At 43.8% G+C, this 20175-nt stretch overlaps 1 protein-coding gene across 3 annotated transcripts in view; it reads right to left on the bottom strand.

The window, feature by feature from the left end:
- Positions 1–19292, bottom strand: part of LOC112241934 (zinc finger protein 638-like) — a 28532-nt gene extending 9240 nt beyond the window's left edge. The window contains exons 1-19 of one of the 3 annotated variants that reach the window (XM_042317334.1): positions 19139–19292; positions 13105–14696; positions 11176–11237; positions 9977–10006; positions 9519–9772; positions 8405–8664; positions 7972–8187; positions 6065–6160; positions 5849–5895; positions 5670–5737; positions 5427–5458; positions 4729–4824; positions 4354–4473; positions 3830–3964; positions 3568–3612; positions 3142–3288; positions 1768–2946; positions 738–1115; positions 365–554 (exon numbers count right to left, since the gene is read on the bottom strand). In XM_042317334.1, coding sequence (XP_042173268.1) covers positions 365–554; positions 738–1115; positions 1768–2946; positions 3142–3288; positions 3568–3612; positions 3830–3964; positions 4354–4473; positions 4729–4824; positions 5427–5458; positions 5670–5737; positions 5849–5895; positions 6065–6160; positions 7972–8187; positions 8405–8664; positions 9519–9772; positions 9977–10006; positions 11176–11237; positions 13105–14421 — 4672 coding nt within the window. In that variant the 5' untranslated portion in view covers positions 14422–14696; positions 19139–19292. The remainder of the gene's footprint in view (positions 1–364; positions 555–737; positions 1116–1767; positions 2947–3141; positions 3289–3567; positions 3613–3829; positions 3965–4353; positions 4474–4728; positions 4825–5426; positions 5459–5669; positions 5738–5848; positions 5896–6064; positions 6161–7971; positions 8188–8404; positions 8665–9518; positions 9773–9976; positions 10007–11175; positions 11238–13104; positions 14697–19138) is intronic. The other 2 variants (XM_042317335.1, XM_042317336.1) reach the window with 2 other exon arrangements.
- Between the last annotated feature and the right edge of the window lie 883 nt (positions 19293–20175).

Here is a 20175-nt window from a genome sequence, read left to right as displayed (position 1 = left end):
ACAGTAGGCTGGCTACCATATCTCAAAACAACATTCTCCCTGTAGTCTTTTTCCTCCTGTGGCAAACAAGACGATATATACCTCAGAAAAAAAGATCAGGTAGGGACTACCTAAACTTGACCAAACCACTAATTTATTTTCCATTTCAGAACATTCCGCTACTGAACACAATCCAGTCTCCTCAGACAAATATGTTGCAGATTGACTTAACATAAAGTTGGTTTCTTATCTCCACTGGCCAGTTTCCTACCATATCTTCATAAAAAAAACACATTTATTTACACAGGTAAACACAGCAGAACAGATTTTATTTACAATGACGGGCTTTCACAAGACAAGCAGTGATATACAGTATGTTGCTTACCGTTCTCAGCAGACCTCTTCTCCCCGTCCTCCTCCACCTGTCCCACCTCGTCCACCGTCAGAAACGTCCCCATGTTGAGGCCCTCCACTCGTCCATCCCGTTCCTCTTCTCCAGCGGCGCCAGGTGCGTCTGTGGTTGTGGACTCCTCAGTGACCTCGTGGCAGGTTGTCTTCGGCACAGTGACCACAGGCTGAAGGAGAGGAATGTTAGATAAGATTGGGGTCGTGTTCACACTTTAGAAACACTTCATATTTTCCTTCCTCGGTTGAAGTAGTTTTATCACCGACCTGCTCGTTGAATGCTATAGAGTTTCTATAAGTCTTCCTTTTAGGAAAGGGATTACTCAAATAGGAATGTGACTGGACACACTGACCTCTTTGATGTCATCCTGACAGTCAGGAAATGTCTCCTCTGTCACGTCCCCATGTCCCTCTGCAGTCTTCACCGACCCCTCTGTGGTTGCTGGGGACAACCCCTCCTTCTGTTCTCGTTTGTCCAGCGCTTCCTCCCGTACCTTGGCTGTCCCAGGCTCACCCTCCAATTCCATCGATGTAGTGTCAGCTGGTGCCTGCTGCTCCGCCTCAGAGGCTGTGGTCACAGGGTCATTGACGGTCACCTCTGTAACCTCAGTCACCTCTGTGGTTGTCTCAGGGAGAGGACAGGGCACCGCAGCTGCTTCCCCCACCTCGTCCACAGTCACAAAGTCTTCCATGTCGAAGGGGACGTGCTTCTCACCTAACTCCTCCTCTTCCTGAAAGAACACAGGACAGGGAACTTTAAAACCACCGTTTTCTTCAAAATGGCAAGTCATTCCCCAAAATGATTGGAAAGTTGATATTGGCATTCTGTATTCATGATGGGTATATGACACTCTGGTTCACTGGAGATTCTCTCTCCATCCATACATGCACAGATCACTTTCCTAATATTGAGTTTCCCCCCCACTCTACAAGGTGTTGAAAGCGTTCCACAGGGATGCTGGCCTATGTTGACTCCAATGCTTCCCACAGTTGTGTCAAGTTGGCTGGATGTCCTTTGAAGTGGTGGACCATTCTTGATACACAACGGGAAACTGTTGAGCATGGAAAGAACTGCAACGCTGCTGGGTTTGACACAAACCGGTGTGCCTGGCACCTACTACCACACCCTGTTCAAAAGGCACAAATATTTGGTCTTGCCCAATGGCACAAACACACAATCCATGGCTCAATCGTCTCAAGGCTTGAAAATCATTATTTAAACCGTCTCCTCCCCTTCATCTACACTGATTGAAGTGGATTTAACAAGTGGCCTCAATAAGGGATCATAGACTGTCCAGGTGAAAGCCTATCATGGAAAGCGTTGTTAATGTTTTGTCCTCTCTGTATATAGAGTGAATACCAACACACTAGCCTCTCTCCTACCTGCTGTTTCTCCTCTCCGTTTCCTCTCCTGGACTCAGACCTGGCGCCGCTCTTCCCGCTGTGGCGGCTCCCCTCATACCGCATAGAGGACCTGGACCCCGGTGATCCAGATGACCGTTCCCTGTGGGACCGCCTCTTCTCTCTCTCCCTCCTTCCTTTCTCCTTCTCCTCCTCTTGAGTCTTCAGCCTCCTCTCCCTCTCCCTCCTCGCTCTCTCCCTCTCCTCCCTTTCCTCCTCACGGGTCTTCCTCTTGGTGGCCTGCTCTCTTCCAGGCTCCCTGTCTCCACTGTGGTCTCTTCGGTTTCCAGTGGATGGCTTTTGGCCTGCAGGGGGCGCCTGAGCCTGCTCCTTCCTGGCCTGCTCAGCGCCAGCCCTACTGGTGGACCGGACCCTGCACTCCTCCAGCAGCACCTTCAGGATCTCTGGGGTCACTCTGGGTAGAGCGGGGGCAGCCTGAACATCTGGAGTCTCCTTATCTTTTGGTTGTTTACCTGGAGGATTCTCAGCTGCAGCCTGGTCGGTGGTAATCCTGGTAGAGGATCTGTTCCTGCTCTCCTGTCGTAAGGCCTCTATGATGGCCGCCATCACTTTTGGGGCTGGGGTGGCTATTGTGGAACTGGAAACAGACATTTTCTCTGTCTCTGGTTTAGCAGCTTGAGGAGCGGAGGTAACATCTGAGGAGACTGGTTCTTCAGACTCCGTTGTTGAAATGTCTACAACTTTCTCTGTGACGACCTCTCCACCCTGACCTCCAGGTTCTCTCTGGTTCACTCCTGCTGGCTGTAAGGAAGATGCATCAGGCTCCTTCTCTTGATCCTTTCCTCCTAATGCTGGAGACTTTGTGGCTTGAACCCCTATTTCAACGTTCATCCCTTCAATCCCTGGCTGAACCTCCTGTCCTTCAACCTTAGTATCAACCCCGGTTCCTGACTCCACCTTTAATCCTGACTGAGACAGTGAGTCCTCCTGGCCACCAGGGGGCATAGTGGTCTCTGCAGAGTCATTGCCATCAGTTGAAGCTGTTGAGCCGGCAGAGGAGATGTCGACTTTAGGTAGATCAGTCTTGGGATCAGGTTTCCAGGAGAAGGCAAGCTTGTTGTTCTGAACTATGCAGGGAAACTTCTGGAAGCGGTTGAAGACACTCTTGGCCATGTCTGCTGTTCCCATCTCAAAGATGATCTGCATGAGGTAAAGAAAACAGGATTGGATGGATGGCGTGGAATTACTGTAGGCAGGGTAGATGAAAGACACTTGAACACACAAACAGTTAAACGTTCCTCACTAAGATGTCCCTCTCGTAGACAGACACTTAAGCACACAAAGACCCCCCCCCGTCCCCCAACACACACCCCTCCCCACCCACAGGTCCCTCACCTTGTCCTTGAGTGCCAGAGTCTGTTGGACTGTGCCGAAGCGCTGGACCAGTTTCTGGATCTCTGTTGGGCCGGAGGGCGTGGCCGGGATGTTACTGACAACCAGGAGACGGTTCCAGTCATCATCATCACCTCCCACCTCCGCCTTCTGCAGGACGCATTGGAAACATTGAAATGTATTCATCAATTAAAAAAACCTTTACTTGTATCAATTATTAGAAGCTCAACTTCATAAATAGTTGTTAGAAATTGTAAAGGGACTCTGCAATAATATATGCTCTTGGGTGTGATTCATTTCGTTAGGTTAAAACATACAGGTCTTAAATCAGTTGGGATTGTCTGTGTTTTTCTACCTTTTCCTTGAGGTGGCAACAATGCTATTATTAAGAGCCTTTTAGGTTAGCTGAAGCAACAGTAAAATACTCACACTAACAGGATTCCTGGGTCCCATCAATGAATGGAAAAGTGCCACCTGTGGTAATAAAATGGAATGAAAAGTTATTCATGTCGTCACTGATCAGAGAAGAATAAGTTGAATGTGCATAAACACCCTTTTCATAGTGTACATTTATCATACTTTGCAGCAACCCCCTGGAATTAAGTGAAGAAAACTGCCCAGAACAGAGGACGCTAGAGATGCACGGTTGAGGCCCTAATAGGGATCAGTCAGTCAAGCCACAGCATCTTACCGGTCTGTTGAAGTCCACCAGGAGGTTTGGAAGCAGGCTCATGTTCAGAACAGAGTCATTGATGCAGACAGGCATGTCGGTGTAAACTTTCACCATCTCCTGGGCTGTCTCCACATCCTGCATGGTGACCAAAGCCTGGCGAGGACCACAAACAGACAGTCAGTCATATTGTTATATTGTTAAAAAATCGATGTGAAAATCATATGATAATGCCATTATACTGACTATTTTACCCAAAGCATCTAACAGAACATTGACCCTGCCAATATATTCAGCAGGTCCTACGTTGGAATCAAATTCCCAACCCTGGTCCTCCAGTACACCCAACAGCACACATTTCTGTTGTAGCCCTGGACAAACACACCTGGTTCAACTCATTGACGGCCTGATGATTAGTTGACAAGTTGAATCAGGTGTGCTTGTACAGGGTGTATTGTTGGGGTACTGGAGAACCAGGGTTGGGAAACACTGCCCTAAGCGACATAATGTGAAAGTGAGTGATTTATTGCAGATAGCGTGCCTACCTCACTGGGCTTGGTGATGAGGAGGATCTTGACAGGTGTACCGAAGGGCTGGGCCAGCTTTGCGATATCAATCTCGGAGCAGCCGCTTTCAGGAAGTCCAGTAATCTTGACCATGCCCCTCTAAAAAGGTCAAACCACATGAGACAAAGACCGTCATAATCAAGACGTGGAGTATTTAGTGAGGTAACAAAAGAATACGGTCAGAACGTTGTATACAGAGATATCATGAATAGAGCTGACAGTCACACAATTTCCTATTCAACCAGTCCTGACGGAGCCAAATCAAGTCTAATCTACATGATAGATTTCTATCTAAACGTTCCATAATGTAGCATCCCCTGCCTGGGCCTATGAGATATCAGTTCAGTTCTGCACCTTGTTTTCCCTCTGTAGTCTTTTGAGTCTCTCGAGCTGTCCCGCTCTACAGCCCCTCTTCCTCTTCCTCTGTGGCTTCACCTGCTCCCTGTGTATCTGTTGGGAAACCCATTTAATCTTACAGCTCAGACAGCGCTGACTGGCTGGCTGACTCCGTTTCTTATTGTTTTAAGTGTTAAAGATTAACTGAAACACTAAACTTCCCAACACCCAGGACCTATATACTAGGTGGTGTCAGAGGAAGCCCCCCACCACACCCCAAAATAATCTCCCAAGTAATACTGTTCTCTCTGCTACCGCACAGCAAGTGGTACTGAAGCGCCAAGTCAAGGAATAAAAGGCTCCTTAACAGCTTCTACCCCCAAGCCACAAGACCGTTGAACAATTAATCAAATGGCCACCCAGACTACTTACATTGAACCACCCCTCTCATTTTTACACTGCTGCCACTGAATGTTTATGATCTGTTACAGATTTGTCTTCTGTTAATTTCTAACTTTCGTTTTTTTAGTAAATCTTTTCTTAACTCCATTGCTGGATAAGAGCTTTCACAGTAAAGTCTACACCTGCTGTATTCGGCACGGGACAGCCGTCACTTACTTGTATTTCTGTAGATGTGATATACAAGATTGAAATGCTTAATAAAATTGTAATTGACATACTGGCAAATAAGAGACAGATAAACAAAAATAAAGCACCTCATTTGAATTCTTCTGACCAACGCTGGCTTCTGTGGGGGGGAAAAAAGTATAATGTTCCATTTCACAACTCTTATTGATCAGGTCTATCAAACATCATTAGTTGATTAATATACAAGACATTAAGGCTGGCACCCTATTTGCTATTTAGTGCAATACTTTTGAGCAGAACACAATGCACTATATAGGGAATAGGGTGCCATTTGGGATGCATTCCAAAAGAACATTATTATGTTTTTTTACCTGGGACTTTGACGGTCAAGTTGGCCTCGTTGGGGGCTGCAGGTGTCTTGGGAGCACCGATCACTTCTCTATGGAGAGTAGTGAAATGTGTGAACAACTGCCTCCGTAATAACACACAAGTGGCAAAGTTCAGGGGTCAAAGATAACCCTAGTATACACAGGTAATGCATAATACTTACCCCTTTATAATGACAGGTATGGAGGAAGTAAGCTCCTCCTCGCCATTCTGTAAAACAAAGAAAAAAACAGATTTCATTTGATCAATCATCACCTTTCTTTATATTTAATTTTCTCCTCTTTCTGTCATGAGCCAATTCTATGATATTCAATCCAGTGGATGAATACCCAGCTGGGAGCTGAGGTGGCTTTGGTACGGTAAGCAGGAAGGGACAAACCTGGTCGGAGACAGAGATGGGGTGTTCCCGTATGGTGAGAGTGAGGCACTCAGCCAGTGCTTTAGCATCCTGCTCTTTCTGCATGCAAACAGTGGCCTGGAGGAACAGAGACACCAAGAGGGGTAGATGTTAGACAGATGGATACAAAACTAGTGATGGGGGGGGGGGTACAGTTACATATCTGAATATCATTTTTGCACCAGTGGGTGTACCTGCACCATTACTCTGGCTTCATAGCTTGTTTCTTTTTTCTGAATAGGAAGCCATTTTTTTGCACTTTTAATTCCATGACAAATCAAAACTTGTTTTATCATGGCTCTCTCTTGTACCTTTGCAGCAGACATACCGTGAGCATTATGTTTGGAACATTGAATCGCAACAAAATAACAATATTGAATGCAATACATATCGTGAGGTCCCTGACACAAGAGCATTAGTGAGGTCAGAAACTGATGTTGAGCCAGGCCTAATTGCCCAACAGGGGGCGTTCCAATTCATACCAAAGGTGTTTGATAGGGTTAAGGTCAGGTCTCTGTGCAGGCCAGTCAAGTTCATCCACACAGATCTTGACAAACCATTTCTGTAAGGACCTCGCTTTGTGCATGGGGGCATTGTAATGCTGAAACAGTAAAGGTCCTTCCCCAAACTGTTGCCACAAAGTTGGAAACACAGAATAGTCTAGAATGTCATTGTATGCTATAGCGCTAAGATGTCCCTTTACTAGAACGGGCCTAGCCCGAACCATGAAAAACAGCCCCAGAACATACCTCTGCAACCAAATTTTACAGTTGGCACTATGCATTGGGGCAGGTAGCGTTCTCCTGGCATCCGCCAAACCAAGACTCATCCGTCAGACTGCCAGATGGTAAAAAGTGATTCATCACTGCAGAGAACGCATTTCCACTGCTCCAGAGTCCAATGGCGGCAAGCTATACACCACCTCAGCCGAAGCTTGGCATTGCGCATGGTGTTCTTAGGCTTGTGTGTGCGGCTGTCGGCCATGGAAACCCATTTCATGAAGCTCCAGACGAAGAGTACTTGTACTGATGTTGCTTCTAGAGGCAGTTTGAAAATCAGTAGTGTGTTGCAACCGAGGACAGACGATTTTTACGCGCTACGTGCTTCAGCACTTGGCGGTGCCATTCTGTGAGCTTGTGTGGCCTATCATGTCGCGGCTGAGCCGCTGTTGCTCCTAGACATTTCCACTTCACAATAACAGCACTTACAGTTGACCGGGGCAGCTCTAGCAGGGTAGAAATTTCACCAATTAGATTGTTGGAAAGGTGGCATCCTATAACGGTGCCATGTTGGTCGTCACTGAGCTCTTCAGTAAGGCCATTCTACTGACAAAGTTTGACTATGGAGATTGCATGGCTGTGTGCTCGATTTTATACACCTGTCAGCATCGGGTGGCAGCAATAGCCGAATCTACTCATCATTCCCGCCACAACAAAACAATATGGACGATTTCAGGAAGACGTTACTAATATATCTGCCTGGCACACTTTGAAGATGTTACAACAGTCCACATTTACTTTTTGGAAGCTAACCAGTTAATATAATAAATGCAGAGGGGCAACAACATGCTTCAGCCTATTTATTGAGCCCGATAAAATCAGTTTCAGTTTTTCCCCCAATTCTATTGTCTCTGTTTAGTTTTCCCAGGTTTCTGTTTTCCCTCTGAAAAATCACACTTATAAACAGGAAAACAAACAAATTGGATGTTAACTCCACAACAATGCTTAAACTGAGGGATTTTGATGGGGATTTTTTTAAATTATGCAGGGCCGGGGAAAATCGACTGCAGGGGGTAAACAAGAGGTCTTCATACTTACCAAAAAGACACCACTTTGCATTAAAGGGTATGATGTCTAACTTGACACTCCCACACAGTTATTTATACTCACTTTACTGTATTGCGGCTGCCCCTGGTTCTCATCCCCCTCCTCGTTCCTGATGATGAGGACGTTGGTGACCTTGCCGAAGGACTGCACCAGTGACACCACTTCCTGGTACTTGGCATCTACAGGGAGGCCTGACAGATAGAGCAAGTAGGAACCTGGAGGATTCTTCTTCTGCTGCGTTGGATTCGGCTTCTTCTGTGGCGCGTTGGAGGACTGGAGCTAAAATCAAGGAAGGAAGGTTTACAAGCCCTGCTTGGGTTGGATGGGAGTGTGAAGAAGCAGCTTATAAGTTAGTTCTAATTCAATTTGTGAACTTTCCCTAATGATATTACTACTGAAAGTAATTATTACTGATAAAGAGGTTAATCTTAAGAGCCCTAATGACACTGTGCATAGCAAACAAAAGATTGAACCAAAAGCTCTGCGAAGGGCACACCTCTGAGTCCTGTCCTAAGGCGGTCTCCTTCCCGGCCACTGGCTTGGCGCCTGGCTTAGAGGAAGCAGAGGAAGATGGGCGATGTGGCTTCTCAGACATGGACGCCGGAAACTTGCTGGTGGACGACAAATAGGACTCACGTTTCCCGGACTCGTGTTTCCCAGAAACCCCTGCTCTGTTGCCGTGGCCAGTCGCACACTTGGCGGGGTCATTTCTAGAACGCTTCAGGCCTTCTCGAGAGGAGCTCCCAGTAGATATCCCTGGATGTAGGGGCGACAGATGTCTGGGTTATAATGACATAAATATATCACAGGAGATATCCCTGGATGTAGGGGCGACAGATGACTGGGTTATAATGACGTAAATATATCCCAGTAGATATCCCTGGATGTAGGGGCGACAGATGTCTGGGTTATAATGACGTAAATATATCACAGGAGATATCCCTGGATGTAGGGGCGACAGATGTCTGGGTTATAATGACGTAAATATATCCCAGTAGATATCCCTGGATGTAGGGGCGACAGATGTCTGAGCTATAATGACGTAAATATATTACAGTAGATATCCCTGGATGTAGGGGCGACAGATGTCTGGGTTATAATGACATAGATATATTACAACAAAAAGGAAGGTATTTGGACATAAATCATGGACATCGAACAAAACAAACATTTATTGTGGAACTGGGAATCCTGGGAGTGCATTCTGATGAAGATCAAAGGTAAGTGAATATTTACAATGCTATTTCTGACTTCTGTTGACCCAACAACATGGCGGGTACCTGTATGGCTTGTTTTTGTGTCTGAGCGCCGTACTCAGATTATTGCATGGTGTGCTTTTTCCGTAAAGTTTTTAAAAAATCTGACACATAACAATAAGAAGGACTTGTAAGTAAGTATTTTACGGTAAGGTTTCCGCATGTGACAAAAAAAAGTTTGATTTGATATATTACAGTAGATAGGGGTAACAAATTATGTCTGGGTTATGACGATGTAGCACAGGGCAGATATATTACAGTGCCAACAGACTAGCACTCCAGGAATACGCTTCATCTGGGTCTGGGAAACTGTCAACCACTAGCCCAGATTAGCATCTAGACAAAGTGGCTTACCTGAGGATTCACTGGTTCTTTTCTCCAGCCTGTGAGCACTGGAGGCAGAACCCCGATGGGACTGGGAGGGGCTGTGCCGACCAGAGGTGTGGGGGGCGTGTCCATGGGATGTGGGCGGAGAGATCCTTCGGCTTCGGTCCGGAGGGGGGGTGGGAGAGGGGGACCAGGACAAGGAACGGGAGACTGAGCGGGAGGGAGAGCGTTCTAGGGACTGCCAGGTGGCACAAGCATCCTGACCTTGAGACGGGTCCCTCCTGGTTTGGGGCAAAGAGGGGAGAGAGGAGTCAGAAGAACAATATGACATTATATGTGATTCAAAGACCCAGTGACATACAACACCACCAGAGGAAAATGATAGGTGGTTTGTCAATTGCACAGTTGTAATCTAAAAATAAAAGGTGCGATTGGATAATCAGGGTGAAAAATAGGTTGTCCTACATTTTAGGAACATCTCTCACCTTGGGACATTTGGATTCCAGTCTGGATACCTTTGGGGGGGAAAGAAGAGACATGAGTACATCATCCATGGGTTATTGTTGCGTATTGATGGGTTAGTTAACTCTAAAAGTCTAAGCCGTTGCGGTGGAGGGGTACAAAGCTAACATATGGAATTGTTTTAAGATGGTCATACCATGGATCATTTAGCTATTTGATTTTGATATTTCTAGTACACATTTAAGATTCCCAAAAAGCTAAAAAAAAAAAAATAATAATAATCTATATTTTAGGAAATATTGAATTTGGCCTCCTATAGCCCATAGAAATGCATTGAATAACACATTCATAAATGGCAACAAAAAAGGCAGTACATTTTTTTATCATAAAGACTAAGGTTTTGAAGAGTCTGTCCTATATCTAGGATATAAGAAAGCTCAGAATGTTGTTTTACTTAACCCCTTATTTTTGTTGGAACAAAACAACTCCTCCATAGTTCATTTGTTTGTAAGGGTTAGCTTCAGAAGGTCATGGAGCAAAACGGAGAACACCATCGTGTTCGTGAGTCACCCCTTTCCATAGTGGGGTCATAGTATGTAGCTCAAATGGTTCGGACGCTACAGACAGTAGTTGGCACTAGAGGTCGACCGATTAAATCGGAAAGGCCGATTAATTAGGACCGATTTCAAGTTTTCATTTAAAAAAAATCGGAAATCTGTAATTTTGGACACCGATTTGGCCTAATATAATCTTGCAACCTTACAGTTAACTAGTCCAATGCTCTAACCACCTGCCTCACGAGGAGACCGCCTGTTACGCGAATGCAGTAAGCAAAGGTAAGTTGCTAGCTAGCATTAAACTTATTTTATAAAAAAACAATCAATCATAATCACTAGTTAACTACATATGGTTGATGATATTACTAGTTTATCTAGCATGTCCTGCGTTGCATATAATCGATGCGGTGCGTATTCCTCGAAAAAGGACTGTCCTTGCTCCAACGTGTACCTAACCATAAACATCATGGACGCGGAAGGCTGACATAGGCGGATGTGATGGATTGAGACAGCCCATGCAAAAAAACAAAAAAATATATCTGATATCATGAATTTTGATGGGGTGTATTTAATTTTTTGTACTTAGACTGATGGGTTCTTCAATAGACATAAGGATTTTAACTGCCAGCATAGTTTAAGCAACAACAAAAAATGTAAACACCCACTTGTTGCGCAGATCTCTGCAGCTAGCTGTGTGGTTGACTGTGTTCACGTGATCGATCCAGTCCTGTGAGGAAAAAAACAAAATAAAATAAAGAAATAATGGTTAGATATCTACCAGAGTCCAGCAGAGAGATGTGATTGGTAGGATCACATGTACACCATCATAGTGCCTATGCGTGTGTATGCATTAAGGAGAATGGTGGAAATGTATATTTAGGGGTATTGTTGATATGTGTAGGTCTTCCATATCTTGAATGCATGCCTCAACAAGCTATCAAAGATATATGTATTGAAACTACTTGTTTAAGTTTGAGGCATCAAATCAAATGGCAAAGTACTAAAGAAGGTATCAAGATTTGAAGTTATCAAAAGAGACATTTTGGAAACAACCTGTAAAAAAAAACATGTAAATTGCAAAATGGTGTTTCTTGTATTAAAACAGCATTGATAATGTTTTTGTACACTGCAGAAGAGTGAATACTGGGTAAAGTTAGTCCTCTTCACCACAAATACGATTCAGCTTTTGCAGTTATATCCATGTCTTCTGTAATCTTCATCTTCTTCGTCATTAGCAGAGTACGGGTCAGGCTACTTTTTCAGGAGCAAATGTTCTTTTTTTTCTCCTTTATTGTTTAGTTGTTTTAAATTGTTGAACAACTCAACAGTAACACCAACCATGTATGAATTTACAAAGGAACGGTTTGAAAGGAGAAGACACCGTGTACGGTTAAGATGCACACAATAATGCGATTTTGTGGATAGTCAGATCAATAAAGTAGTTTAATAAAAACGTTTCCATGCTTTGGAAGAAGAACGATTTCCTTAATAGTGCTGTTTACATGGACACATCTGGAATCAGGCTACCTGATGGCACTGACAAATGCAGAAAATTGCCAATCAAAATATACATTCCCCCACAGCGACCATGTTATTTTTGGGAAGCATATTTGATTCTGATTTCGGACATATAAAAAGTTTGTATGTGAAAACTATTTTTAAAGATGCATACATTGTTGTTCCGAATTCACTTCTCTCGCTAAAGACAGAGGCTCGCTCAGCTGGTGCTAGCACAACAACAGATCACTGCTGGAATGCCAATTAAGGTATTTATATGTCCAAATAAAATGAAAGATTGTACAGAAAACCTGGTGCTTCAATCGGCGTAAGCTCACCAAACGTACAAACTGTTTATGTGAATCAGAACTGTTAAACCATTGCTTAAAATATGTTTCTTTTTGTAAGTAGAATCAAATATGTGATGTATTTCACTGTGTTTTATGCCTGGTGTGTATGTAAAAGTGGTTATGGTGTTTAAAGGAAAAATCCAACCCACAACTCTTTTTTTCCCTCCTTTCTTCATTAGTCCATTGTTGATAGTCCCAAAAGGTTTTGCATCACCATGACAATGTGGCAAGTGACACTTTGCTTCTTGAAAGTCCAATATCTTGAAAACTTGACTGCTGACATTCAAAACGCTGTGGTACTGTATCAACAGTGGACTAATGGAAACAAATTCCAAAATATAGTTTCAGTGGATTTTTCCTTTAACTGCATTGGGCCTTTATAAAAGCTTAAAGGGATACTTTGTGATTTTGGCAATGAAGCCCTTTATCTACTTCCCCAGAACCAGGGGAACTCATTGATACCATTTCTCTGTATCCAGAATGATGGAAGTTAGAAGTAGCTTTGCAAGCCAAAGCCAACTAGCATAAGCACAACAACTGGAAGTCTATGGTATCTACTAGCATGCTAGCAGTTGCAAAAGACTTCCAGTTATTGCGCTAACGCTAATTAGCAAAGTCCTAACTGGGCGCAGAGACAACAAATGGTATCCACGAGTTCATCAGACTCCAAAATCCTGAAGTATCCGTTTAACAAAAACAAAATCTCTGCTTGGCGAACAACGTGTGCGGTACAGGTACGGTACTCACCTTAGCCCGTTCACATTGCATGTCGCACAGGGAGCAGGTGTGGGGGTACACCTTCGGAGGGTCCGCCGAGAAATCACCTATCATGGTGGGTGTTGGGAGCCTCTTGGTTGCGCTAGAGCTGCGTTTGGCACCGGAGGGTCTGGTTGATTTTGACGACTCACTCCTGACTTCGAACTGTGGCCTTGATCTGGACCCTTCGCGCTCCGACCGAGATCTTGATGGCGGCTCTCTGACGGGCGTTCTTTTGTGCTTGTGAGTGTCGGGGATTGGAGCACGCCTCCTGTAGTCTTTGTCTTTCTTTGAGTCGGTAGAGTCGTCGTGCCGCCTTGGGGATTCAGCTTTACGTTTCAAAGACGAACCGGTGGACTTTGACTCTGGTTTAGTCGCTCTCTCCTTGGACGGTAGCTCACGTTTGTAAGAGTCCCTACCCTCTTCCGCCGCCCTACTCGCATGGCCGTAGTCGATAACTTTACCCGCCGTTTGAGTCACACTCAGAAAAGTTGGGATGTTGGTCGTACATGAATGTGCAGGATGCCGCTGTGGTGGAGAAAGACGCAGCGGTGGCGGCAGGTTAGGAATAGCAGGGAGAGTTTGAGAGAATGCAGGAGGGCCTGTGTTTCTGTTTGTTTTGTGTATCTGTATGTCACGTAGGATGAAGGGCAGAGTGTCTGGAGTTAGTTGGTCATCAGGGTAGTGGCTGAGAACCTCCAGGTCATCGTTTGACAAACCGAAGCCGGCCAGGATACTGCCTGCGCTCTCGGGTACGTACAGACCCTGCATGTTTCCACCCTGTGGACGAGCCGGTTGAGAAACAGGAGCATTCCAGCTTTGCATGCCCCCTCCTGAATGCCCGCTGTTGGGGTTAGCATGAGAGTGGGAGGACTGCTGGAGGTGCTGCTGCTGATTGAGACCAAAGAGTTTACTGGGAGTCTGGTAGTTGGACCAGTCCACATCTTGCATCTGATTCTGCTGGTCATCGCAGGAGAGCGAAACAAGGTTGTTGCTGTTAGAATAGGCAGTCTCTGAACTCCCACCCCGACCGTCCCCGTGCATGCGGGGATCTACACAGTGCTGCCGGGAGATCTGGGTATTCTGGTTGAGTAGTCGGTGGTCCTCGTCCCTCCCACCCTGAACACGGACAGAGATCGCCGACTCCAGCTCCTCGGGTAGACGTGTTTGCGGCGGGAACTGACCCGCCTGGTAGCTGTTCATCTGGGCCATGTTGTTACCGCCCGTAGAGTGGCCCGGTTGTTGTTGATGGTATGGCATGTTCCTGGGCCTGTTGAAGGGTGCCCCCTGTTGCTGAGGCTGGTACATGACGGGGCGCGAGCGGCTGAGCGATGTTGTTGGCAGCTGCTTGCTGGAGAAGGTTGAGCAGGGCCCGTTGCTGGTTGCCGTGGTTACTGGCAGCGGCGATGATGCTCAGTTGGTGCAGGGCTAGCTGGGCTTCGATCTGGGCCAGGCGGATAGCCGCGGACGGTCCGAAGAGGAACGGGGTTCCCCGGCCTATGGTACCGAAGGCACTGGCTGCCCTATCTGCCCAAGCTGATAGAGGGTAGAACTGGGATGGACTTTCTGTGAGCAACGCGAAGCTGAGAGGTGGAAAGCAGAAACAGGATTACAGATGCTGGGCCTCCTCAATTTTGATTTGCTTGAATTATTTCTTCTTATTGGTATTCTTACAGGAGGGGGTCCCTATGTAATGAGAAATGTCTATGATTTCACAGTTTTTGTTTCCTTTTAAATTGAGGAGAGGGAAAATTCCATCATCTTCTCTTAAACATCTTGCAGTCATGCGCTTTTACAGGGTGGAAAAGCAAAGAAATGTTAACTATTCAACACCATTAGACTTACCATCAATTTGATACAAAGGCCAATAAAAGAATAACATGTGTAAGTACAAAAATAAGTACAACAACGAAACGTACCCAATGGCACTTGTTTTGGACCTACCCACCACATTAACAATTTTCTGGGAGAAAAACTAAACTAAGCTAATGGGCATGTTAAGATGTCCTAGAAGAATGGACCCATTGCTACTTCCATCAGGTGTCACAGAAAACAGACCATTACTTACTTACACAACTCAATCTGATTTGGATAAAAGACCAGCAACCTACTATAAAAATCAGTGGTATTGTGAGATATTTAAAAGGCTGCCGCTGGAGAAAACAAATGCCATACTTCAGAACAAAGGTGGGGGAAATATGGGACCCCTTCATGCTATCTTTCCCCTAATCTTGCAGATACCCTGAGAAATGTCATAGGTAATAAGAAAGAATGTTTATTTTTGTTAATGTAAAAAAAAATGTAATTATGTAATGTATAGGTAACTGTCAAAATAAAGTAAACGCCAACATAAAGTGTCTTAATAGGGCGTTGAACCACCACGAGCCGTCTGAACAGCTTCAATGCGCCTTGGCAGATTCTATAAGTGTCTGGAACTCTACTGGATGGATGCAACACCATTCTTCCACAAGAAATTCCATCATTTGGTGATTTGTTGATGGTGGTGTAGAATTGGGTTAAGATCTGGTGACAGATGGCCATAGCATATGGTTTACATCGTTTTCATTCAACAAACCATTTAGTGACCACTCGTGTCATGTGGATGGGGACATAGTCATCTTGGAAGAGACCACTACCATCAGGATAGAAATTCTTCACCATAGGTTGACGGTGATCACTCACTCAGAATGGCTGTGTATTCCTTGCCATTTGCCTTGCTCCCTTAAGGGACTGAGTGGACCTAAACCAAATGTTCACTTCGGTGAACTGTTGGAATCATGCAAATGTATTATTCTAATCCCATAGTTAGAATATAATAGCGGACACTTTGAATACAGTGCTGGTTGACATGAAAATGAACAAAAATGCCATAGAGACAGGGTAGCAACCAAAGTGTTGATAAGTGTTTCTTAGGGGACCCTATAATCTTTGGCTACATGTAATGTTCTCTTAGCTACTGCATGTAGCGAACATACTCAGGCTTCACGTATCCCTCTGATTTAGAATATAATGTTGCACAAACATTCTGATTTAAGTCTACACCATCACTGATATTATCAGGCTGTATAGCTAGTTCAATTTTATCTGACTCAGTACATTTATTAGCTAACGGGGCTAGGTATGTGTGGAAAGCAGCACAGAAAGAGTGGAAAGAGAGGACTCAAGTAGTGGAGTAAACTATAAAAATGGACATTACACATGGCATATCAGATTTAACAAACCAAACATTCAAATACCGTTATAGAAGGTAAAGTAAAAACCCAAACTGGTCCGTACACCAAATACCGGTATATTTGAGCAATAAGGGAAGAGGTGTGGTATATGGCCAATATACCACAGCTAAGGACTGTCCTTAATCACGACATAATGCGGAATGACTGGATAAAGGCCTTAGCCATGGTATATTGGCCATATACCACAAACCCCAGACGTGCCTTATTGCAATTACAAACGGGTTACCAAAATAATTAGAGCAGTAAAAATAAATGTTTTGCCATACTCGTGGTATACAGTGTGATATACCACAGCTGTCAACCAATCAACATTCAGGGCTCAAACCACTCAGTTTATAATGTAAAATACGGTATACCAACCAGCCCTGTCACTTTTGTTTTCTGTTGCTTATGTTATGTTTTATGTAATCTTGATTCTTGCTTGTATTCAAATATATGTATAATTTGCTATGATTTTACCTGAAACAACAATATTAAGGGAAAAATGATTCTACATAAATTCAATAGAAGCCCAAACAGCAGTATTTTATAACAGAGTTTTCAGATGAGAGACCAATTCAATTATAATGGCGTCCGCATGCTTCTCAGCCGAAACAGTTCAGAAGGGTTTGTGCATGTATTACGATGACATTGTGACGTTTCGTTAGTTTTGAACTTCAGTCAAGTTTTCTTCGGTTGTTCAGGCACAGACATTTTTCTCTCGAGGCAAGCCGAAGTCAGTAGTAGCCAAAGTCTACGCCCCTTTCACCTGTGCCTGGTCAACAGTAGGGATTTTTCAATAAAGTCTTTGTTGTCATTCAATGAGAGACTGCTCATTTTCACACACATTTTTTCATTAAGAAATACTGCACCACATCTTAGTTAGATGTAAAAATTGGACAACTAAGGTCACAATTAATGACCGATTTCTTGAGTTATCTTAGATTAATTCTTACTATTTTGAGGAAGTGTATACTGGCTCCGGAGTTTCAAAGTGCTATTGCTGCCTTTTTCAAATTTTTAAAGAGAAGGTATTTTAAGGGAGTATGTGAGAACACTCGTTCGGTTCGCATAGGCGCCAGTCGAACTGAAGCATGCTGACACCTTAAGCCTATAAAGCTGTATAGTAATTTAACCTTCTGTTTTTTTTGAAAATTATTTCTCTTGATATGGAAGATACTGGGCTAGTATGGCCAGACATATGATCATCCAGTAGAGGTTGGTGGGAGGAGCTATAGGAGGACACTCATTGTAATGGCTGGAATTAAATGGAACAAAGTCAAACGTGGTTTCCATATGTTTGTGCTTGATATTGTTGCATTTATTCCATTCCCGCCATTACTATGAGCCCGTCCTCCTATAGCTCAACCCACCATCCTCCATTGCTGTCATCAATAGGCCTTAAAGGTCGTTAGCCTCTATCAATGGAGTATGTTCCTAGTTACTGCACTCATTGTCATTTGAACAGAATCCTATACACACTTGTCCTTTCTTATGTATATATTCTGCTCTTTGAGACTGATGTATGATGCCAACCCAGATTAGGTTCTAACTAACCTATCGCTAATATCCACACAAGCCGGTGTACTAAATCTGTGCAGGATGATGGACTTCTCAATTACAAGATAGACTATCATCAGAGTCTGCCATATTACAGTGCTTGTTTACGGAAACCGCCAGAGTCAACTCTGTGCTAATTAGCTATCTGCATCTCCGAACACCTGAGTATTAACAGAAGACGGACGCCACAAACCTGTTGTCACATAAAGATACTATCAGCTGCAACTGCGTTAACCCGGTCCAACTCCGCCCCTTTCTCAATTTTCAAAAGAGAAACGGGGTGTGCCTTTGGTGGTTAGTAATGCGTCATTCTGGTCATGCGCGCCGAAACCAACGTAGCTTGTTCCTTAGCCAGTACCTACATATGTGTTGACGTCATTTCAAAAGATTTGTTTTTGGAGAAATGGCACTTTGGTCAAATATCGTATTAATCCAATTTTGTTTTTAAGCATTAAATGACCTGGTATGATGGTGCATTGATCAGTTATACCTTTGAATACGTTATTTTTGCCCAAAGCTGATCTTTAAAACAGTAACTGTATATTTTCAATTTGTGAAATTGTTTTGATGTGATATGAAAGTAGAAAACCTTATATTTCTAGAACCATACCGCAATTGAAAATCGATTCACATTTAGATTGATTATTTGGCTGACAGAGCCAATTCGCCTCTAAATACAACATGTAACGGTAAGGCCCTTGCACTATTAGCTTCTAGTCCATTATTGGGCTACTAGCAACATAGCTGTAGGTGGCCGGTTATTCATTTACATGAGTTAGATCACTAATATAAACACGACTTTCTCTAACTGTACTGTAAAGTTAGCATATACATTATATACATACTGCACAATATGTCAAATGCCGCTCAATTACAAACGCATTGATTCGCTCTGATGCTAACCAGTTGAAATGAGGACAGTTAGCTAGCTAACCAGCAAGCTCTTGTAATGCCCAATTTATTGGCTAGTACCAACCAGCTGTGCACTCGTGCAAATACATTCCTGTCGTTTTATAACATAGGTTTGCGGATAAACACCTTCCACATTGACTAGCTGCAGTGTCCGAATAAATGCAGCTTTCCAGGCCTAACGTTAGGTTAGCTAGCTAGCTGCATTGTAAAGCCATTTTGTTTTTTGCTGCGATGCCAGTAGCAGAACGAGGAAGCATGAATGGTATTTTATCCCCGAACGAATGGTGATTAATATCCGTGAAGATGCTATTTTTCAAAATAATCTGTTTAGACATAGCTACCTGTCATACAATACCGGGTGTGGTTCTTTGTTTGTCTTCGCGGGACCTGCTGAAATCGGCTCTTCTCTTCCCTGTGAAGAAGGATATAACCGCTTGCGCAAAAAGCCCTACAATGAAAACAGGCTGACTAATCGAGAAACAGAACCAATGATTAAATCTTAGGCATTAAATCGCATTTTATTGCGCCTTTTCTGCTCAAAAAAAGAAGGACGCCACACATACAGTATCTTCTTTTCTATCAAAATGTGTAAATTATAGTTTATTCATCGCTATAATTTATGTAAACTACAAACAACGTTTCTACCACTCTACCAGCATAAATCAGAGTTATTCAGTGATCCTATTTGCAATTGTTTTGTGAAGTTATGACAGATTGCATATTTGGTCAATATTGAGATATTAGACCTTTGTTATGGGAAACTTTTGTTATTAGATACCTACTGTTATGTTAGTGTCATGTACTGTACGCTTGAATTTTTTCCAAACAGTACATACATTCGGGATGAGGCTAAATTAGGATTTGAGACTGCATCAACCTCAACACTCTCTTTCTCTTAACAATGCAAACATGTCTAAATAGATTTTTAAAGTCACTCCTGATGGGACTAAATAAAGTTGTATGGAATTGACTGTGTCCTGTGAATGTCTGTTCCCAACATTCCGGTGTGTCTGTGGCCAAAGCTCCCATGACCCTCTCATTAGCTCGTCACTTGACAAATTATCAGGCTTGTAACGGCAGCTGTCTTCATTCCTCCTGGGTCATATTAAACTGCTGTCATCCACACACTGATAGACAGAGGGATAGACAGGCTGTGTACGTGTGAGAAAGAGAAATAGTGTGTTTGTGAGATATAGGCCTAGGTCCGAGAGAATGGGCGTTTTGTGTGTGTGTGCATGTGCTTATGAGAGACAGAAGCTGTACGTTTGAGAGACAGAGGGAATGATGGAGAGAAGGGCGGACTAGAGAGAGAAGGAATGAGAGACAGCGTGCCGGTGTATTTAAACATGCCACAGACATCTGATCCAAGCGATGTATT

The sequence above is a fragment of the Oncorhynchus tshawytscha genome, unplaced genomic scaffold, assembly GCF_018296145.1.
Source record: "Oncorhynchus tshawytscha isolate Ot180627B unplaced genomic scaffold, Otsh_v2.0 Un_contig_963_pilon_pilon, whole genome shotgun sequence".
Classification (NCBI taxonomy): Eukaryota; Metazoa; Chordata; class Actinopteri; order Salmoniformes; family Salmonidae; genus Oncorhynchus; species Oncorhynchus tshawytscha.
Note: the sequence above shows the minus strand (reverse complement) of the source record. Positions and strands in the feature narration are given on the sequence as shown.